General features: G+C 40.0%; 6 protein-coding genes across 11 annotated transcripts in view; 2 read left to right on the forward strand and 4 right to left on the reverse strand.

Annotated features, from left to right (window-relative positions):
* Positions 1-166: 166 nt before the first annotated feature.
* Positions 167-2,566, reverse strand: Sgsh (N-sulfoglucosamine sulfohydrolase). Of its 2 annotated transcripts, XM_965586.4 has the most exons (6): positions 2,436-2,566; positions 1,894-2,023; positions 1,383-1,670; positions 791-1,338; positions 568-740; positions 167-522 (listed from the first exon to the last, which is right to left on the reverse strand). In XM_965586.4, exons 1-6 carry the CDS (start codon positions 2,524-2,526, stop codon positions 232-234), a joined length of 1,521 nt encoding a protein of 506 aa, XP_970679.2. In that variant the 5' UTR covers positions 2,527-2,566; the 3' UTR covers positions 167-231. The 2 variants fall into 2 exon arrangements, with proteins under 2 accessions (XP_970679.2, XP_015838195.2); XM_015982709.2 differs by lacking the exon at positions 1,894-2,023 and having other exon boundaries at positions 2,436-2,539.
* On the forward strand, positions 2,556-3,353 carry Pmm2 (Phosphomannomutase type 2). The gene has a single exon (XM_965519.5). It carries the CDS (start codon positions 2,556-2,558, stop codon positions 3,300-3,302), a length of 747 nt encoding a protein of 248 aa, XP_970612.2. The 3' UTR covers positions 3,303-3,353.
* Positions 3,280-4,222, reverse strand: LOC659113 (uncharacterized protein). The gene is made up of 2 exons (XM_965445.5): positions 3,961-4,222; positions 3,280-3,916 (listed from the first exon to the last, which is right to left on the reverse strand). The coding sequence occupies exons 1-2, from the start codon at positions 4,220-4,222 to the stop codon at positions 3,315-3,317; spliced, it is 864 nt and encodes a 287-aa protein (XP_970538.2). The 3' UTR covers positions 3,280-3,314.
* Positions 4,223-4,262: 40 nt separating this feature from the next.
* On the reverse strand, positions 4,263-9,810 carry stv (starvin). Of its 2 annotated transcripts, none has more exons than XM_008198717.3 (2): positions 9,651-9,810; positions 4,263-6,210 (listed from the first exon to the last, which is right to left on the reverse strand). In XM_008198717.3, exons 1-2 carry the CDS (start codon positions 9,672-9,674, stop codon positions 4,744-4,746), a joined length of 1,491 nt encoding a protein of 496 aa, XP_008196939.2. In that variant the 5' UTR covers positions 9,675-9,810; the 3' UTR covers positions 4,263-4,743. The 2 variants fall into 2 exon arrangements, with proteins under 2 accessions (XP_008196939.2, XP_064213477.1); XM_064357407.1 differs by lacking the exon at positions 9,651-9,810 and adding an exon at positions 6,284-6,631.
* A 90-nt stretch (positions 9,811-9,900) lies between these two features.
* LOC103314013 (hypothetical protein) lies at positions 9,901-11,165 on the forward strand. Of its 2 annotated transcripts, none has more exons than XM_008198718.3 (2): positions 9,901-10,038; positions 10,083-11,165. In XM_008198718.3, exon 2 carries the CDS (start codon positions 10,108-10,110, stop codon positions 11,038-11,040), a length of 933 nt encoding a protein of 310 aa, XP_008196940.2. In that variant the 5' UTR covers positions 9,901-10,038; positions 10,083-10,107; the 3' UTR covers positions 11,041-11,165. The 2 variants fall into 2 exon arrangements, with proteins under 2 accessions (XP_008196940.2, XP_064213478.1); XM_064357408.1 differs by having other exon boundaries at positions 9,910-10,038; positions 10,094-11,165.
* A 1,053-nt stretch (positions 11,166-12,218) lies between these two features.
* LOC658816 (inactive rhomboid protein 1) overlaps positions 12,219-17,860 on the reverse strand; it is a 36,424-nt gene continuing 30,782 nt past the window's right edge. The window contains exons 11-17 of one of the 3 annotated variants that reach the window (XM_015982763.2): positions 17,818-17,838; positions 17,486-17,574; positions 17,176-17,437; positions 15,891-16,145; positions 13,017-15,836; positions 12,428-12,826; positions 12,219-12,376 (exon numbers count right to left, since the gene is read on the reverse strand). In XM_015982763.2, the coding sequence (XP_015838249.2) occupies positions 15,402-15,836; positions 15,891-16,145; positions 17,176-17,437; positions 17,486-17,574; positions 17,818-17,838 (1,062 nt within the window). In that variant the 3' untranslated portion in view covers positions 12,219-12,376; positions 12,428-12,826; positions 13,017-15,401. Of the gene's footprint in view, positions 12,377-12,423; positions 12,827-13,016; positions 15,837-15,890; positions 16,146-17,175; positions 17,438-17,485; positions 17,575-17,817; positions 17,839-17,860 lie in introns of all 3 variants that reach the window. The other 2 variants (XM_064357286.1, XM_008198734.3) reach the window with 2 other exon arrangements.

Below are 17,860 nucleotides of genomic sequence, written 5' to 3' on the forward strand. Positions count from 1 at the left end.
CGAGGTGATGGTAATTTCCGTAAAATATTCTAACGCAAGCGCTTGGTCAATTCACACTTATCGCTTTTGTTTTTAATTTGTGTTATCACTGGAGAAGTCTAGCCGTTGTTGACTAATTTATTAAAATGTTGCGTGTGATTAGTTAATTAGGGAATAAGTCGCCATATGCAAACGTAGATGTTTTATATACGCATTTGTTTAGAATATGTGACAATAAATATATTTTTGTGTTTACGTGTTGTACAGGGGCATGCATTGGGGGTTGTGTGCATAGTCACCCTTATTTTCCAAGACTGAATGTGGGGAGCAAATCCACGGGTCACTTGTGGCGTTTTGCCACTCGGAAAGTCGTTTCTCCAGCTCCTGCATGATGTCTTTGTAGTCGCTCTTTCCAGCCAGATTGTTTAGTTCCACGGGGTCGTGTTTCAAGTCGTACAGTTCCCACTCGGGCCGGTTGTAGTACTGTCTCAGGGTCTTAAACCAGTACAGATTTTCCTTGTTTCTGGTGCGGTTCAAAATATCCTTCAATGATAAATTCAAGGCGAGTTTTGCGATAACATTACTCACTTGGAATGTTGGCGATAAGTAAAAGTCCTGATCGATCGGGAACGGCGCTTGGTAATTCAAATTATGAATCAATTTATAGCGGTGGGTTCTGATCATCCTCATTGGGTAATACATCGTTACTTCATGGAGATTATGACTCGCGAAAATCGCCTCGTTTGTTGTATTTTCCGGCTCTAGAATTGCCATTGAACCATAAAAATGTTACGACACAAGACATCAAAACCTTTAACTAGAAGTGGCAATAAGCTTTTCCCGGTCAGTTTTTTACTATTGATTTCGTTGCTCTCCTCTGTGATATTGAACCAATCAAGGACAGTTGGTACAATATCTAGGAGGCTGGTCAAGGAGTAGGTGACCTGATTGTGCCTTTCCTTGTGCAAAGGCGAGGAAATAAACATGGGTTCGGCAATCCCCGAATCGTATAAATTCGTGCGTCCGTTCGGAAATGGGGTCCCATTATCCGAACTGTAAATCACAAGAGTATCATCAGCGTGACCTGATTTTTCCAATTCTTCCAAAATTAAACCAACGCCTTGATCCAATCTCGAGATTGTCGTGTATTGATTGGCCACTTCACGCCTCGCCGCCTCCGTATCGGGAATATAATAAGGTAGCTCAAGTTCGTCCCATTGGTAATAAATTGGGCGCCAGTCCGGGATCAGACCCATGCCCACGTCCCCGTTGCCGAACCGTTGGCAGAACTGGCCGTATTCCGGGTGCGTGTGCCCGCAACGATGGGGGTCATGGAACGCAACATAGAGGAAAAATGGCCTAAAATTCCAGGTTTTGACTGGCCATGGGCACGTGCTAATTACTTGTCCGTGGAATTGTTGAGGAACTCTCTGGCCAGCAATTTAATCAAAGTGATATTTCGCCCAACTTGCAGGATTGAATTATTCTCCTCAGTCTGCTCGTAATCAAAACGATACGTATTTTTGGGGCCCACGTGTTTTTTACCGATAATTCCGGTGCGAATGCCGTTTTCGCGCAAAATGTTCGGCAAACTTTTCACGTTTGTGAAGGAATCGAAGTGGTTTTCGGCCTGGTGGAGGCCGTACATGCCATTCTGATGGGCCGGCATGCCGGTAAGTAGGGCCGAGCGGCTGTAAGAATGTGACTGCTCGAATTTGCCAAGTTTTGGGATAGGAGACGAAACGAGATACAAATTTTTATGATTATCTCTTACTATTGGGAAAATATCTGCCTGTATTGTTTTGTTAACAACTGCGCTCTCTGGCGACATTAATGGAACTATCGAAGACGGGAACATTTATTTGTATGACGTTTCGTATCCTAACTCATAGTTATCCGTAGTTTTGGGTTTACCTGGGCGAACAACTACTGACCGAGGTGTAGGCATTATTGAAAATTAGGCTGTTTTTGGCCAAGGCGTCCAAATTGGGCGTTTGGCAGATTTTGTTCCTGTAAGCCCCCATTTCGAAGCCGCCATCGTCGGCTGAAATGACGAACCGCCACTGGTTTTACAAATTCTTTATTGCAAAGTAGCCATTTTTATAATTATCGTGATTAACGTAACGCTAGTCTCAGCATTCTGTTTGTTCTAATTTTTTTAATAAATAAAAAAATCGAAAAAAAATGCGCCGCCCCTGTGTTTCTAACCTACATTTGACATGTCAACAAAAAATGTAAAAATCGCCGGATTTACGAATATTTATTACATTTCAAAAAAAGACAATGGTGCAAAAACGCCCGATTTAATAAATAGCAAAGTTTAATAAAGCAATTGTGTTTTTTTCCCCGGTGTGTCGGCCCCTAACCTGACTTTTTGACATTTGGCAAAATTGCATCATTTAAAACCCAGTGACGTGTCCATCTTCATTAAAAAGGTAAACAATCCCAAAACTCACCCAAAATCAGCAGCACATTTAATTGTTTGCCATTTTCAGCCCCAACTCGTGCCCAAATCACTAGTAGAACAAGCAAACCGGTTTTCCCCATCTTTCCACACAACGGAGCCAAATTCAAACATGCCACCAAAGAAAATTTTGTGTTTATTCGACATGGACGGCACCCTCACAAAACCCCGCCAAGCAATCGACCCCGAATTCGACGAATTCATCCAAACCAAAATCAAGCCCTTGTGCACCCTCGGCCTGGTCGGGGGCTCCGATTTCAAGAAAATCGCCGAGCAAATGAACGGCGAGGACGTCATTTTCAGATTCGACTACGTCTTCCCGGAAAATGGGCTCGTGCAGTATAAATTCGGGAAGGAGGTTGGGCGGCAAAGCATCCAGAAGTTCATGGGTGAGGATAAGCTTCAAATGTTCATAAACTACGTCCTGAGCTACTTATCGACGGTGGTCCTGCCGGTCAAACGGGGCAACTTTGTCGAGTTCAGGGCCGGGATGCTCAATATCTCGCCAGTCGGGCGCTCCTGCTCCCAGGAAGAGCGCGAAAGTTTCGAGAAATATGATAAGGAGTTTTGCATAAGACAGACGATGATTGAGGCCCTCAGGAAGAAATTCCCCGATATAGGGCTCACGTACGCAATCGGGGGGCAAATCAGCTTCGACGCCTTCCCTAAAGGGTGGGACAAGACGTACTGCCTGCGCCACGTCCAAAGCGAGGGCTTTGACGAGATTCACTTCTTTGGGGACAAGACGGACGAAGGGGGCAACGACTACGAAATCTACAATGACCCGAGAGTCATAGGCCACAAGGTCTCAGACCCGGATGATACAAGAAAGCAACTTGAAAAATTATTTGATCTTTAATTTTTTTTTTAATCATTCGCCAATATAATTCGGTTTTCGCTTCTCCTTGAACGCCTGTAGTCCCTCTATCCTGTCCTTGGTCGGTATCAGCTGAGCATAGCACGCCTCCTCGATCGCTAATCCCGAACTTAAGTCGACTTGAACCCCCTTATTGATGGCCTTTTTGGCCATTTGGACCGCCACAGGTCCATTCGGTAATATTTCGCGCGCCAACTCCAGTGATTTCAAATAAGCTGCGTCCTGATTGGCGTTTTGTGACACCACGTGGTTGACAACACCCAATCGGTGGGCGGTACCACCGTCGATTGTTCGTGCCGTGTATATCAATTCCTTGGCGATTGAGGGGTTGATAAGCCGGGGGAGTCTTTGGGTGCCTCCGGCCCCCGGTATTATGGCCAATTTGCCCTCAACTAGCCCCATTTTACAGTCACTTGAAGCGACCCGAATGTCACAAGCCAGGGATATCTCCAGACCTCCCCCCAAAGCAACGCCATCCAAGGCGGCTATGACGGGGATAGGGAGGTTGTGGAACTGGTCCATGAGACTTCGCAGGTTTGAGACGAATTTACCGACTTCCGCTTGAGGCATCGTTGCGCGTTCTTTAAGATCCGCTCCTGGAAAAAATATTAAAGGGGGGCTTCCAGCTTTGGAGTTATACCGGCACAGAAGACCCCCGGGACGTGGCTTCGCACTATTAATACGCGGGCCGAGGGGTCGAATGTGATTTTCTGGAGAGATTTCTGTAATTCGGTTACTAGGTTGGCACTTAAGGCGTTCTTTTGTTTGGGGCGGTTAAAACCGAAAACGGTTATTCCGGTGTCAGATCCTTGCAGTTGCGTGTAGGTCAGGTCTTGGGCGACTTGCGATAGTTTGCGTCTTTGGGGGCGCAACACATTTTGTGCCACTCTTATTGCGAACATTTTAGGTTATGATCAGTGGGGGTCAAAGATTAGTCGTGTCAACTGGTAAAAAACCGTTTATTTTGCACTGTATTAAAATAACAATAACAAATTATACAATTTGAGGTATTAATATTAAGAACACACAGAAGCTGCAAACTCTAAGGCTCAATCTTCGATAAATAGTCGATAAAAATTTATTTACAAGTTGCGGGCTGTTAATGAAATACTGTGCGTAACTTGATATGAAAGTAATCTTGCGTTTACAACAAATAAAACGAACAGTTGATCAACTAAAAATTTATTTGTACAAATCATGCATGGCACAATTAATACTCTGATTCTTAATTGTACAGCGTACAAAATCATTTATTTACAATAAATAAAAACGGACGGTAAAGAAAAAAACACATCAATCACAGTCAAACACACGAATTATTTACACTGTGACTTTCTAAAAGCGAGTCAGTCTCACTAAATAAAATGGTTAAGTTATCCTAGCTTTGTAAAAGCAAGATTATCAACAATAAGGCATAGACTATTTACTTTTTAACAACTTTCTTCTTCCCCCCCTTTTTCTTCTCCTTGCTATCCTCCTCCTTCGCCTCACTCGCTTCCTCCTTCTTCTCCTCCGCCTTGCTCTCATCTTTCATTTCTTCGTCCGTTGGCGGTTTAGTCTCTGTCTCACTTTCCTTCGGTTTTTCCTCTTTGGGTTGTTCAACAGTTACTGGTTCCGCCACCACTTCCGTCGTGGGAGCCGCTGGCGGAGCCACGTCCATCTTCTCCTCCTTGACCTCGGGCTCGCTTTTAGCCTCCTCAACCTTTGGCTCATCTTTTACTTCCACGTCCATTTTCTCCTCCACAACCTGAGATTCGTCCTTACTTTCGGGGGTTTCGCCGACTTGTTCGCCGGTTTGTTGAACATTCGCTGCAGCTTTGGCTTCCAAAATCCCAATGCAGCTCTCAATGCACTTGATTGCTTCTTTCCGCGCCTGCCGGATGTTCTCCTGGCCTTGCGTGTCGATGTTGTCCAACTTGATGAGGTTCCTGGTCAACATTTCGTCCAGGTAGAGATATTGTTTGTCTTTGGGGACGCCGTTGAACTTCTCGACCTGCGACATTAACTCGGAAACGTCCTTTTGGATGGATTGGATGATATCGATGGGGTTGTTGGAGGGTTTGGGTGGTGGCGGTTGTTCTTGTGGTTTCTGGACTAGAACCTCCGGGGGTGGTGGCGCCGCCGTTTGTTGGAATTTTTGCTGCCGCACCTCCGGGCCTTGTTGTTGCCACTCGGGCTTCGGGGATTCCCTCCCGACGTACTGGGTGAATTGACTAGGCCTGTGACCGAAGATTCGCTCCGGTTGGGGTTGTTGTTGGGTGTAGGAGGGTCCCGTGTGTTTCGGTATAACCGGTTCGTCACGGCCTTCTACATGGATGGGTATAACGCGTTCGGTCGGTTTATTAACCGGCGGTTTGTCTTGCTGTGGCTGGGTTTGACTCTGGGCCGTTCCCATCTCTGCCATACCCTCTCGGTTGATGGGTATGTGAATGCTCGAAGTGTATCTTTGGCGGTTATCCGGCGGTGGCGCAGACATCGATCGCTGATTTCTCTCATTCACCGGTTCTTGCTTCTGGCCTAGGTCTACGGTATTGCTCTGTTGGATGTTCTGTTGTTTGCGGCTTCGCTCCGGCGGCGGATTTTCCGGTTGGTTTTGTGGGGGTTGTGTCTCTTGTTTCGGTTCCGGTTGTTTTGGTTCCTCGAAATCGTCCTGAAACGGGTCCCTGTTGAAGGGAAAACCGAACCGTTCGAACCTCGAACCGAAAGGTCGCCCGAACCGGCGGAACTCCTCCTCTGAAGGCCGGTTCTGTCGGAACCTGCGGCCTAGACTGTCACTGCGGAAGGGAAAGCCGCCCAAATGTTCGGCGAATTCGGGATGACGGTTGGCAATGTCGTCCAATTCGGACCGGAAAGGGTCCTCTCTGTCGTCACGTTCGAAGGGATAGCCGCTCTGGAATAAAACCAGCGTTAAAAACCGGCCCAAAAACCCCACGAGATGATTTAACACTGTTCCTCAAACTTACTTCAGTCTCCATAGGTGTCTCCCGTTCAATAACAAGCGGAATCGTCCGCACCGTCTCGCAAGACGTCATTTTGATTTATTTAGCACTGAATCACTCGGTAAACAAACGCTTCGAAAAATCACTGAGCTGCTCTCGTGTCTCGATTCAAATTGCGCGAAGTCCCGCTCTGGTCGTATTTATGTACACGTGAGTTTTGGTAGTGGGGGGTTCCGGACTCTTCCAGAGATTTCGCGTTCGGGAAAGTTCGAGACCGCCGATTGAGCGTTCGTGTCCAATTTACAGAAAATTCCGGCACTATTCCGGAACAATTTCACGTTGAGTCACGTAATTTTGAATTTTATTGAAACGATTATAAATACAAATCTGGCCTCGGTATATGGAACGAAACGACCTTAGATTCGTTCGGTGTTTACCTAGCGAGCCTTTTATGGAATTAGCGAGTTTCGCGATGAGTGGCCGCGGACGCGCTTAATATAACTATTAAATAATATATTTATTTACACTGGATGTATTACGTTGTTTCTTGGACAAACATGAATTATTTAAAAGTAAATTTGGCGAAATAATAAAACAGCGCGACGCATAGTTGAGATTTTTTGCGATGTTTGCTGCAAGTTTGCCAATTGTTAAATTTTCCACAAATACAATATTTCTTGCGAAATTGGAGATCGACGATTTTATTTCTGAATGTAGAGCCAATAAATGTGTCAAGGCCTTTAATTGCCAATTTTTCCCCCTAATAGTTATACGCCGTGAGTAATTTTATTGGCGTTTTCACAAATATGCAAGTGACGTGCTGAAAAGCGCATAATAAAATTCCAAATATAAAGAGAAATAGTGGAAATCGTTGGCGAGTGACCCTTCTTGAACTCGCGAGCAACTTCTAGAATTTGTTTCAAGGGCGTAATGGGGAATCAATAATTGCGCTCACGACAATATATCTGAACTTTTTCAAAAGTGGGGTAATATTTGAAATTTTCAGTGGGATTACTGGGTGACTGAAACTATGCTGTTTGCTTTCTCTTTATTTTGCATGATTTATTTACTGCCTACGACCAAGTTTCTATGAAACTTCTATATTTGAGGTGCTGGCAATTTCTCGGTAATTTAATGTAATGAATGTTGAGATGTACGTTTTTGAAGTGTAGTTTATATTTACTGATTTTCAAATACACATAAATCAATTTTTTACCATTATTTGTTCGAGAAATAACGTCACAAGCAAACAAGTTTTATGTGCAAATTAAAATAACTAGAATTTAGGACTGTAACTATCAGAAAAAATATTTGAACTGAGAATTAAATTACGCTTTAATTAAATTAACAATGAGGGAGTAAAAGTTATAAAATTTCAAATTTAAACTATGATTTCAACGAGGAAATAGCGACTTAATAATAACAGTGCCACTGATAGCGACGTATTAACAATTTCCTGTGTTAAATGTTTTACATCGGATTATTAAGTAAATAAGAATTTATGCAAACACTGATTCCAGTATCATTATTAGTTTATGAATTACAGTGAAAAATACTTTTAGCAAAGCTACCTTGCATTTTATTTACTGTTACAAATATTTTTAGTATAAATCACTACATTTAGCTGGTTTTAGCTGTATTTGTTTAATTCAATAAATTGTTTGCGAAGTTCATTCATATTTGCGAAAAGTTTTACTTCTTCGCCAATACTTTAGTTTTCGCTTTGTAATAATTTTATTCTAGTACAATCAAAAATACCGTTCCATACGTTTTTTTATTGTATTTTAACTGTTGTTTTAATTGTCTGTTTTTTAAAAATTTAATGTCTTTAAGGGATATAATAATTTTGAGTTCTTCTCAAAAAACATGTAAACTAAAGCAATGCATTAAAAATCTGCGTAAAAGAATAATCTCCATCTTAGTGACTTTAGGGCCAAGAAAATCCACAATTTAAGAAGAAAAAATTGAACAGTTTAAAATTGTGATTGTTTCATACATATAATGCAAAAGAGAAATGATGATTTAGAAACGATTCTGCATTAATCTAGTCAGCAACTAATTTATGACTAAAAACAACAGAAAAGTATTAAATAATGCGTCCTCCAAATATGGGAACTTGAACTATCTTTTGAAGATGCTCCGATGATTCATTGTTTTTCTAAATGAAATCAGTTACGTAAGTCCTTTTCTAATGATAATAGGTTTGTGTAATAGCAATAATAGCACATTTACATAATAATGAAAAGTGGTTTCAAATTAATTGAATTGGCATTCTTCAGCCGTTTATCCCGTCATTTCTCTGAGCAGCATAAAACATCCAGATGTCTTTAATAAGTTATTACTCATAAGCAAATCAAATTATTTCAATTCAAAAAAAACACCGAACAAATCCAATGAAGTTTGACTCAGTGATACAATTCCCACGTAAAGTGACGTCAAATCGTCTCGAAAATCTCTCCAATTGACTTTCGATCGGAAAGGAGAGGAACGACTTTATGAATACTTAATTCGAAACGTTTGTCCCTCGTGGGTGAGCACCCACTTGCAATCAGCAATGCCATAAAACCAGTTATGGTTATTTAACACTAGCGGACTAATTACGAGGTGTTTTCTCAGAAGGAAAGTGACAAATTTGGAGATGAGACAATAACAAAGCCAAAATTTCGAATGCGTTGATGAATGCACTAATAAGAAACTAAGTGGCGGCTGCAGCGCAAGTTACAAAGCTTCTGAAGCGTGACATGATCAAAGCATGGTGTTATGCAATATTTCGATTAAAAAATACTCACTACACCTGAGCTCAGTGGCGTAGAAGCTACCTAGGTGCGGGGGTTAGACAGCATCCTGTGAAAAGAAAAACAACGCCACACGTCACACCATGTACAGTACTTGAACAACAAAGCGTCCTTTTGTTAGTTCGAGACGCAAACAGGCATTTTTTAAAACTGTAGCTCGGAATTTCAATGAATCATCTTTGCCAATGTTTGGTGAAAAAGGCGCGAGTTTCGTACTAAATTTACACAACAAGAGGCATTCAACTTGCTGCACTTGAGCCTAAACGCAGCGTTTGAACTTGACGCTCTCAAAATAACCGTTTGGCAATAAATTCAAGCTCAGGTGCGAATTCATCATTGACTATAAATACGTCCGGAAGCCAGTACTAGGGCTAGATTTCGATCAAACGACATCGAAATCGCCCAGTGAGAGTCTGGAGCGGTGCCAAACGAATTTACAACTGGAAAAACCGTGCAACTAGGCCAGGAAACTTCCACCGCAATTTTCCAAGCAAAATGCGCATGCGATTGGCAAAGAAAACCATTACCTGAGGAAAACTCGCTATAAAACCGGGGGGTTAGTTAGAAACACCAAAACTGTGACGGAAAATACTTACAAAATGCGAGCGGGGAAAAGGCATCGTATCTCAGTCTTCAACTCGTGGAATCGCACACCAACCCCTATTCGCGCACTAGAACACCCCCGAATTTCGGTTCTCACACAATTAATGCTTGTCAGGAGGCCAAATTTAACCAATTTGTGCTAAAATTCGCCAGATGAACGGCACGGAATCATCTGGAATTATGCGCGCAAACTGCGACACGCCCGCGCTTTTTACGCAATTGTAACGAGGCAAAAAACGCACACCGGCATGTCGTAGCTCAAACGACACCCTTTTACTCGTTACTGTTAGGGACTTTGGCTCCTATCACTGTTTCTTGACAGGTTTGATCCTGTGGCGGTTTTGCTCAAATAACCCCAAGAAAACCATTAAAACACGAATGGTAAGTGTAATTACCCCACTGGCTTAATTAATTATGCGAATCAGGTCCGTTTTAGTCAAATCAAGCGAAATGAGGCGAGTCCGCTGCACGATTTGCCGGCAACGGCTGCCAACACTCAAAACGCTAAAGTCCCACTACCTAACCAGCCATTCAAAAATTCAAATGATCAAGGAAATTGTTAAAAATAGCATTAATAATGCGACACCGCTTCGGACAAGAAAACGCAAAAGCGAGGTTTACAAAACCGTGCATTTGCATGATAAAGTGCAAATAAAATACAACCGCGACACTATCATTATTGAGGATGATAGTGGGGCTGATAATCTCATTGAGCTGACTTTTGACGAAGTGAAGAAAGCCAAGCGCAAAAAACAGCCCAAACGCCGCTGTCGTCGGAAGAAACTGGATAAGCTGTTCACGGTTGGGATTAGCAAAATCGTGACAAGGCCCCAGTCCTTGCACCCCCAGACGGGCGAGTTTTACGAGTGCTATTGCATGGAGAGGCCGAAAAGCGCGCCGGAAGTCAGCCAAATCCATTGCACTTTTTGTGGCAGCGGTTTCGATTCCACTGCTGAGTTGCTCAACCATGAGCAACACCACCAGTATTACTGCAAGTTGTGCAACCGGATTTTTTTCCTCGCCAATTACAAGGAACATTTCGAGCAACATTTGCTGCGGGTTTACGTTTGTTATCTCTGCGGGTTTGAATGCGTGTGCAGGGAGTTGTTGTTGGGGCATTTGGGGTACCATTTCGAGCAACAGACTTTCGAAAATGTCCTGAATATGGAGCAGGATTACAACGTGTATGGGTTTTGTAGTCCGAATTTTACCTCGGGGGATTACCATTCCAATATTAGCAATATTTTACTGTACTTGACTTACCCCTACGAGCATAATTACAGTCGGGGGATGTTCATGAAAGTCGTTTGTGATATTTGTTACCGGGAGTTTGGGATTTACGACTATGAGAGACATATGAGGAATGCTCATTTCTTGCGTTGAGTTAGGGGTTTAAGTTAGGTTTAGGTGAAGGGATTTTGCCAAAGATTTGATCTCAAGAGTGATTGTTTTGTTGAGAATTGTTTTTTATTTATTGTTACATTCGAATAGAATATTTTTTCAGTTTATTTGTTGTTTTTATTATCTCGTAGTGAACTCGAAAAAAATCGCCGCATTATTAATTATTTCATTATTTCAAGCTATGATTTAGCACTACTTTCAAGTGTGCCCCTAAACATCCGTTTTATTTAAATATTTATTTTATTTAAACATTTGTTTTTTCGTAGTTACGACTTTTTTGTTTAGTAATTTCAAGAAAAAAATTACTGCAATAGTCGTATATCGAAAAACAGCGCTTAATAATGCTTAAAAAGCATCCATAAAATTGCATGTCACTATCATTTTTATAAATAAATCGGCTATTAAAGTTCAAAATTTCAATGATTAAGACTTGTTTAACGACGTAAGAAATAAGAACAATATTTATGTGTTTGTAATAACGGACGGGACAGCAAAAGTTACGATAAAAAAATAATATTACTAATCAATTTACTTACCGAATTCCATTTTCTAACGTACCAGAAACTAAAAAAACACTCTTCAAATGTTATTCAACAGTTGTAGTACGTCAGCCGTTTACCTAAAAAGTAGTGTATGTAAATTTTAGAATGGAATCAGTTACATAATTTACTACTATAATGGCCCCTTCAGCACACAACACCTTTTAAGCATTTTGATCTTGTTTTCAAAGGTATGTTTAAGAAAAGCAAAACTATATGGGCTTGTTCAGCACACACCATTTTTTAACAGATCTACCCCGTTTTTCAAGGTACCTTTGTTAAAAGTTAAAATTCGCTTTTTGCCCTGTTTTTCTATTGGGCCACTTGAGCACAAAAATGAAGTGCACACAGCTATTTTTTAAGTAAAACGCCCTGATTTTCAAGGGTAATCAGAAAAGCAAAAAAAAATCGTGGGCCATAGTGCACACAGCCATTTTTTAAGGAAAACACCCTGATTTTCAAGGGTAAACAGAAAAGCAGAAAAAAGCGTGGGTCCATAGTGCACACAGAAATTATTTCAAGGATTTTACCTTGCTTTTAAAGCTCCAGAAAACACCCCCATTTTAAAGGTATATTTTAGAATCGCTGAAAAAAAAACACATTTATAAAGAAAATCAGATGTCAATGAAAATCAAACAATTTATTTATTAAATATATTTAATTACAATAAATTATATTATCAATTTTCTTCTGTACTTGGCTCATCGGAGTCAAAGGAATTGTCTACTCCTTTGGTCCCAGTTGTTCCCGAGTCGGAGGAATCAGCAGACGATGACGTTCTGCAAAAGAAAGTCACAAAAAAATTCAAGTTGAAATACCTACCTACTTACACATTTCCGTCGTGTTCGTAAGTATTTACATGGGGCCTTGTTCGAAGCTTCACTGCAGAGATGAAATTCTCAACTTCTTTAATAGATTCCATGTCAAAAATAATTTTTGTATATGGGAAGTTGTTAATGTTGTGGAAGTATACCACAAACTCATTATTATTCATAATTACACCATAATTAAATACATCCAATGGTATGTAAGTCGCCGAGTAAGTTATATGCTTGATTCCATTAAGATTTTTTAAAATTACTGACACTTGTTGTAGCTCATGAACGTTGCCTGTAATTGTGAAGGCTCTAATTCTTGTGGCCAATCCAATAACAACGCCTTCATCCATTTTAAGTTTTGCTCGTGTTTTCTGAATTTTTCGTAGTTCCTTAACTAGTGACTGCAGAACACTGAAAAACAAAAATGATACAAAACCCCGCAGTTTTTAAAATGGAGATAAGACTTTTTTTAACTTTTTAAGTACTTTTTTTAACTGTTTACAATTTGTTCAATTCGTTCTAACCTATAAACTTGCCTCAAAATAATGAATCATTAAATCCTCTATTAATTACACTGTTTTAAAATTTAAATATTACTTACCTCATGTTGCTTATTTAGTTATTTATATTTTACAAAGACTTATACACTTTCAGTTTTTAATGTTAAACAACCGTCACCTCACCAAACACTATAGAACGCTAACTTCTGGACAATCGATTGGTCGTTAATACGGCGCCATCTACCAACGCAACATGGAATTAAATGTTCGGCGCGCCAGTTTTGAATTATTTTTTGTTATTTTCCCTACCTTATTTTATGGGAAAATAAAAAAACGTGTGATTTGGATTATTTGGATTTGCTTGACCCGCGCCATCTGTGGGATAATATCGCACAAAGACTATTATATAGTCAAGCAATAATTCCTGCAGCAGCCAAAGATATGCAACATTCTGGTGCGGGTTGCAGCAATACATTAATGTTTTTGGATTTAAATGTGGTCTGATCAATCAAATAATAAAACTAATTAATCGTCTTTATTAGTATAAATAAATTTGGTCATTTTCTTGGCCGAATTTGTAGACCGAAATCGTATTCGTATGTGTGCTAAAGTGGCCCAAATAGAAAAACAGGACAAAATCCTTGAAAAAATGTTAATTCGGGCGAAGCCCTCATGAGCGAAGCGATTTTAAAATATACTATGAAAAACAAGACAAAATCCTTGAAATATTCGGACGAAGTCCTTCATGAGCGCTAGCGATATTTGATTTTTTAAATATACCTTGAAAATCAGAGTGTTTTCCTTAAAAAATGCCTGTGTGCACTATGGACCCACGATTTTTTTTGCTTTTCTGTTTACCCTTGAAAATCAGAGTGTTTTCCTTAAAAAATGCCTGTGTGCACTATGGACCCACGATTTTTTTTGCTTTTCTGTTTACCCTTGAAAACCAGGGCGGTTTACTTAAAAAATAGCTATGTGCTATGGGGGCCTTATTAGTAGTTAATTTAAATGATTATCCTCTCCCATTTAAATCCACAACAAATAAAAATTTTTTGGCGCAAAATACCTAAAATATAAACCGAATCGTGTATTTGAAAAGAAACTTAATTAAAATTATTTGTAAATTTTACTTAATTTTTGGGGGCTTGCAGCTTTTGGTGAGGTGGTTTATTGTTGCTTGGATAATGCAGGGTAACGAAGGAAAAGTGTCAATTATGTGCAGAAGTAATTTATTATGTTATTATAATGTTAAGGCTTGGTCTTAGTGATAACACCTGATTTTATAATATTACAATGTAACTGTACAATTGTTGAAACGTAATGTAATCGTCAGTCGTAATACACAATGCAACGTCTGCTTGGAAACCGATCAGATAGCCGTTTGAGTGAAAGCGTAGTAAACGAAAATGGCAACTTTTGTACAATTGCAGTGTACGTTGATATTTGAGTATCAGTCAAAAATGTCGAAAACTCATAAGCCTACACAAATATAAATAGCTACTGTTATAAAATCGATTTACATCACTGGCTATGATACGGAGAGAATTTCACAGGAAATCACAAGTGGATTTGTCAAAAATGCGAAATAGGGGCCAAAACGATAAACGCAACTTCTACAGACGTTACGATCATTACATTATAATATATATCGTGGGTTAAGTCGATTAGCTCGGGTTACGTCAACGTTCCCAACGAAAGAAACAAACGGAAACGATTTGGCCATTTTCGAGACTAGAACGTTGGCGGAAGCGCCGGCCCTAAAATTACAACAAAGTGAAACTGTTATGTAGACAAATAAAGATTCCTCTCAGAGCGGGGTAATTTTACAAAAATTAACATTAACACCACCATACTGCGTTATATGTACACAATCATTCATGCTTATATAATTTATACAGTTTTCTTCTATAATAGTGATGAAAATATCTTCTGATAAATTTATAAGTAAACACATATAAATGAGTCTATTGTTAATGGTTACATATCCATCGAGTTGCCGCGAATTTGCTTCAATAAGTCGCAGGGTAACCGAACTGTGGCGCTTCCAAATCAAAAGAATGGCTAAAAGAGTCAGTTAAAGGGCACTTTTTGATCGTAACTTTATTGAAGCAAACGTCCACTAGGAGGGGCTGAACCAAGTTCGTAGCTGTATTTTCGTTGCCAACATAAATCAAATTTCATTGCACATATCTTATATAAATTAACGTCTTAAATATACCGAGATATAGTTTGTATCACATGTTTTAAAGATCAGTTCGCAATATCAACACTGTTTTTCCCAATATTTTACATGGATCTGTTTATCACAAAACTAACATTCGGGGAAAACTCCTTTCACTTGATTTTAAAACGCTTTTTGCCACCGGGTTGGATAGGGTCCCAAACAAAACAACTCGACCAACTCAAACATTTGTAAAAACTTAACTACTCTCAACCGAAACAATAAAGAAATAAAACAATACGGTTACAAACCGTAACCTTATTTGTCATACTATAGGTTCCTCCCTTTTGAAATTAATATTTTGCGAAGCACAGAAATCGCGCGTGAACGGTATACAGTTGAAGTACGAGCAGATTTTGCAGTCGTAGACCGGTATGATGTAGAAGAGGAGGACCAGACAGATGAAGAGCACCCCAGCCGACACCAGACACACCCAGATCAGGACGATCTTCTTGCGTCTTTCGTAAACACCGAACGAAATAAACGGCAACAACGCGTACGATAACAGAAAACCGAACACGAAACCGAACAAATGAGCGTAATTATCGACCCAAGGCAGGAGGCCGATGAGGAAGAGGACGAGAGTGATGGAAAGGAGCTTACATAGGGCCTGGTTCGGGTGCTTCAGCATGGGCCACGAGTTGAGCACTTCCACGATCAGGCACGCCAACAGGCCGAACTGGGAGCCCGCGGGACCAACCTTAAAAAATTAATTGCGCCATTAATTGTTATGGTTTAAAAATTTTTTACTTACATCGGCTCGATAGGGCACGAAGATGGCGCTGGCGAGGTTGCCGGCAACCCCCGAGCCTATGTAGATGATGCCGATGCGGAGACTCCCAGTCAGTTTTTCCAAATCGCGCATTAAGAAGTACTGGATGAGGACAGTGACGGCTAGTTGGAGGACTCCAGCGTGGAGGAACAGGGAGGTCCACAGGCGGTAGAACTGATCGGGGGTTTCGGCGAAGTAGAACGGGAGCATTCCACACACGTCGTTTAGACAAGATACCTGGAAAATTGATAATGAGGGTGAAACTTTAACGGAAAAATTACGCTGTGTTTCACTCCCTTAATTAAATCCAGGGTGCCTCGAGAGAATCATAGTTTACATAATTTTTGGTTGGGAACTAAGTTTGAGTTAGAATGTGGCTCCCTGGGACGTAAGTGGTTTGTTTTATTGTTTGACGAAGTGATATTTTGCGAGCGAACATTTTTGACACACAAAAATGCAGGAAAACTCATCTCTGTTCTATATTTTATAACAATTCTATAAATCTGAGCGAGTTTTAAAAAAAATCGTCGTTAGGAAAATATACAGAAGGGTTTTTAAATGTTTTTTAATTTTTTTAAGAGATAGGTATAGGTCATAGGCATTGTATATATTATTGAAGTTTGAATATTTTTTGAATCTGAAAAATATCCTCTATATCTTTTAATCACTAGAGAAGCCATTGTTTCTATTTTTTTATTTTTGAGTAATTTTGTGTATTTTTTTCAGCTAACAATTTACCTATTTCACCTATTCCTCAAAAAATTCATGAAGGTAATAACAGATAAATAATTAAATATTTAGATTATTTACTAAAGTTTCATAGAAGTGAATTTGTGCATTTTTTTTTGGAAAAAAATATTTTGAAAACAAAGTGTAGAAATTAAAATTCCCCAATTTTCCTTTTTGGTGCATACGTAACAAAGATTAAAAATTGGGTCAGATCGATGAAACGTGACATTTGAACTTCCCTCCCCGTTAATCCTTTATGCAACAACGACAAAACCTAAATTTACGACTTAATGCTATTTTTGGATTAACAATCATTCATATTACACGGCTTGTAGGCGTCCTTTGTCCTTTTTAATCGCTTCAGAATCGCACCGGACACGTGACCTTTCTGCGAAAAGTTCCGCTCATCAAAATCGGCGACATTCTCCATAAAAAACTCGTTTAATACAATTAAAATATCAATATAACTTTTACGCGCTTCAGGTTATCAAGCGCCACATAAAAATGTAAAACTGCACACTTCGTAACGCGTTTTTACCTGCGAGCACAGCGAAGCTTCCTCGTGAAACGTCCCCTGGACGAAATCGCAATACTCCTTCGTGGTGATTTTGCACTGGCCGTGGATTCCGATACAGCACGGGTGTCCGATCACTTCGCAGACCATGTGTTCGGCGCTTTTATCGCGACTTCCGCTGCGTTTCTGAATGGAGAATTGGGTGTTGGTCTTGCGACAAATGGGCCATTTTGTGATGTCGTCCGGCCATTCGTAGGGGTGCACACTCGCGGGGGCGTCGCAAAATCTGGATTACAATTAACTGATTGGAAAAAATCATTTTTTTAAGACTTACTTTGGGTCCAAACCGCAGACGGAGCCCGAGATGCGGCCCCCAGGGCCCGCCTCACCCGCGCTCCACTTCTTCCACTTCGATATAGTTTTCTAAATTAGAAAAAAAAATATGTTTGATAAACTAATCAAAATTAAAAAAATAGGATCAAAATGATTCAAATTTGTGAAATTTTATTATTTAAAATAATATTTTTATAAATTTAGATCAATGTTTTTTCAATTTTTCAATTTGTACAAAGATAATAATAGGTTTTATGTGAAAACATACAAATTACAAATCGGAAAAATAAAAACAAATCAAACAAACAGTGAGGCAATTTTTTGGGGGCTTACCGTAGGTCTTAATCCTCTCAGCTATCAAGAAGCACGAAAGTTA

This window comes from Tribolium castaneum, chromosome 6 (genome assembly GCF_031307605.1).
Source record: "Tribolium castaneum strain GA2 chromosome 6, icTriCast1.1, whole genome shotgun sequence".
Lineage (NCBI taxonomy): Eukaryota > Metazoa > Arthropoda > Insecta > Coleoptera > Tenebrionidae > Tribolium > Tribolium castaneum.